The sequence below is a fragment of the Triticum dicoccoides genome, unplaced genomic scaffold, assembly GCF_002162155.2.
Source record: "Triticum dicoccoides isolate Atlit2015 ecotype Zavitan unplaced genomic scaffold, WEW_v2.0 scaffold29353, whole genome shotgun sequence".
NCBI lineage: Eukaryota > Viridiplantae > Streptophyta > Magnoliopsida > Poales > Poaceae > Triticum > Triticum dicoccoides.
The window spans coordinates 1-3,092 of record NW_021260953.1 but is presented as its reverse complement, the minus strand read 5'-3'; the positions used below and the strand labels follow the sequence as shown (position 1 = coordinate 3,092).

The window sequence follows — 3,092 nt, the reverse complement described above, 5'->3', positions numbered from 1 at the left end:
CAGTTGATCGAGTCTACCGATAGGATTGAGGAAGAGTGGTTTTCACAACAAAGACAAACTCAGTATACCACATCAGTTACACAAGACATCCACATATCAGAGATCAAGCCCAATGAGATTTGTTGCAATTTCACCTCAAATCCAGTCGAAAGTGCTGTTTTCAGCGACATTGTGTCACGAATACCACCCCATTCAAGGCAAAAGAGGTATCTCAGTAACAATCTCCTCTTTTTTTGTTTTTTCTTCCTTTTTTCTCCTCAATGGGGATGCACTGTCTGTATAACAAGGAATATTTTTGTCCTTTTTCATTCCTATTTTTTGTTCCCATCAAGCTTCTTTCCCATCTGAATTTTCCATATTTTTCATTTTGTGGCAGCCCAAGAATAGTACAAATGGGCTCGACATGGGTTGAACATAGGGTTTTTGGCCTGAGCATGCAAGTGTATGGCCGGGTCAATAAGTACATGATCAATATGTTGGGAAAAGCAGTAATGGCCGAGCAAACCGAAAAGGATAGGCTCAATCTTCTCCCGCGAAGTTACTGGTCAAGATACTATGTCGAATGCGACACTACTGTAAGTAGAAGCATAAATATGTGCAGACAATACTTTTTTTTCCATCCAATGCTCTGTTTCTTTTTTGCGAGCCCCCCTCCCTTCTTGGTGCCATTGATGCATCTTTGATCCGGTCAAATTTTTCCAGAAATTATTCCAAAATGCATTTGAAACTCCATTGGCGTTATCTGTTCACCTGAGGGAGACAATGATAGGATTCCATCTTGACCGAATTCACATGGTATTTTCGTAGTCCAGTAAACAAGCCATATAATTTATAGTCTCCATGCAAGTCCCATGTCTTTTCTATTTTTCAGTAAAAAGTCAACCATGGCGTTTTGTGCTAATTTTGTTTTGTTTTATTTTTGGATCAATGTACAGGTGTTTTTACCTTTAAGCTCATACAGTTTCTGGTACACGGTTGTTGCTAACTTTAGGAAGAAATTGTTCGAAGTCCTCTGCCCAAACAACAGAATCGACTTGATTGCTGACGAAGCTCAGCTTGTAATCAAGAATTTCAAAGCGGCTTTCAAGCTGGCATACAAGAGATCACAACTAAATGTGACTGACATGGGTGTGTCTTTCCGGAGTGTGTGCTCTTCAACTAAAGAGTAATGCAATCCAACGACTGAAATACTCAAGCAATTTTATGCATGATCCTTTTCAGTATTTTTTTTCATCTAACTTCAGTGATGTGAAAAACATAATTATGAATTGCAGGGCAGATAGTGGGATCTTCACAATGAAGTTGGTACAAGGACATGATGGAGACAACACTTTGTGTTTCGAACCCGTAAGTCATAGCAACCACCCCTTTTCGTCTTTTTTGTATTATTTTTTTGTTCAACTGATAACACACACATCGCATATCCATGTAATGTAGCTCAACTTTTTGCTGCTTAAAACCTCATCCTTTTTTATGTTTTTTGTCAGGCTCATTTTTTTTAGTCTCTCACAGGTGTTTATCTTTTTTTTATTCTTATATCCTGCTGCGTTTTTACACCAATATAACATGTTTTTTCCTTTTTTACTTCAAGTTAACTGTTATTTTTATGTAAAACAAAAACAGGAGCATGCAAAGAGCCTGCGCGAGAGTCTAACTTACTACATGGTTGCTCACCCTTGCAATGAAAAACTGATGCCAGAAACCAAAGAAATCTTAAGAAAATATGTGAGTATTGACTTATCTCTTTAATAACCCCCCCCCCCACACACACACACACACGCACACACCCCACCTCTTTTTTATTTAGCTGGTTTTTGCTACATCGTTTATTTTTTTGCTTTCTTTTAGTTATTCACAATGTTCTTAAACTTTCTTCTTTCATTGAAAAAATAACTTTCTTTTTTTCTATGCATTTTTTCTTTCCTGCAGGGTGTTCCATTTGACTACTCGGTACGTATGACTAAAGAAAATTTCCGTTCATTTTTCTCTTTTTTTTGCAAACAGATTTTTTTTCTCTTTTTACAGTTTTTCCAAGTTTGCATGCATTCCCCCATGATTTTCTAACCTTTTTCTCTTTCTTTTCTCATGAACATAAATCTCACAGACTCCAGGGTATTCTCCATGGGGTCCTGTTGCAGAACAATGTTAACTACATCTGGCTGGAAAAGGTCAGATTCTTAAGAATACTTCACAAAATCAGTACTGGAATCCTTGCCCTTTTTGTCATTTACATTTTTTTAGGGAAGCCACATGACCAAATACCGAAAGATATTATATATAGATCATTTTTTTTGAGTAGTTAAGCTTTTTTTTAATACAAATAGGTTAGAATTTATACTGGGAAGTTGAAACCATGCATGTCCCCTCATTTTCCTTTTTCCATTCAAACTTTCTTCATCTTCTTTTTCCAATGGTCTACTAGAGATTTTTGTCACCACTAAAATACATTTTCTTTTGTATGCAGATCATCCCAACAGGACTAAATCACGACCCTAAGCTCCCGGAGGATCACCCAAGGATGGCAAAATGCCGTACACATGAGAATGACTCATCGATAAGAGGATTATTTTTGGCGAAATACTATTTTTTTTTTAATTTTTTTTTTGCTTTTTAGTATAGAAAACACATACATTCTTATATATCCTTTTTTTGGATAGTGATGACATTTTTGTCCAACGCAAGTTCTTGATCTTTTTGTTCAGATACAAATTAATTGGCAACACCGTCCTGTGGGTCCTTGAGCGGATCCCACATTAGCTCCAAGACGCTGGTCTCTAACTAGGAAAGTAAATGCTTGAGCTTGAGAAGCTTCTTGCCCGGTGGGTCCATAAAACTCACTCGGATAAGCTGTATTATTGAACCATACAAAACAACAAGCGATAAAACCAAAGACAGATAAAGCAGCTAAACTATAAGACAAGTAAGCTTCTCCAGACCATACAAATGCACGGCGAGCCCATGCGAAGGGTTTGGTTAAAATATGCCAAATTCTGCCAAATACACAAATAAAACCCAACCATACATGCCCACCAATTATATCTTCTAAATCATCTACACTAACAATCCACCCTTCTCCACCAAAAGGAGATTTT

The 3,092-nt window shown here is 37.1% G+C and overlaps 1 protein-coding gene across 1 annotated transcript; it reads left to right on the top strand.

Moving 5' to 3' along the window:
- The first annotated feature begins 6 nt into the window (after window positions 1-6).
- Window positions 7-2,970, top strand: LOC119345786. Its single transcript, XM_037615677.1, has 9 exons — window positions 7-206; window positions 377-575; window positions 703-795; window positions 936-1,165; window positions 1,275-1,347; window positions 1,624-1,725; window positions 1,930-1,950; window positions 2,105-2,168; window positions 2,465-2,970. The coding sequence occupies exons 2-8, from the start codon at window positions 393-395 to the stop codon at window positions 2,147-2,149; spliced, it is 747 nt and encodes a 248-aa protein (XP_037471574.1). The 5' UTR covers window positions 7-206; window positions 377-392; the 3' UTR covers window positions 2,150-2,168; window positions 2,465-2,970.
- The last annotated feature ends 122 nt before the right edge of the window (window positions 2,971-3,092 follow it).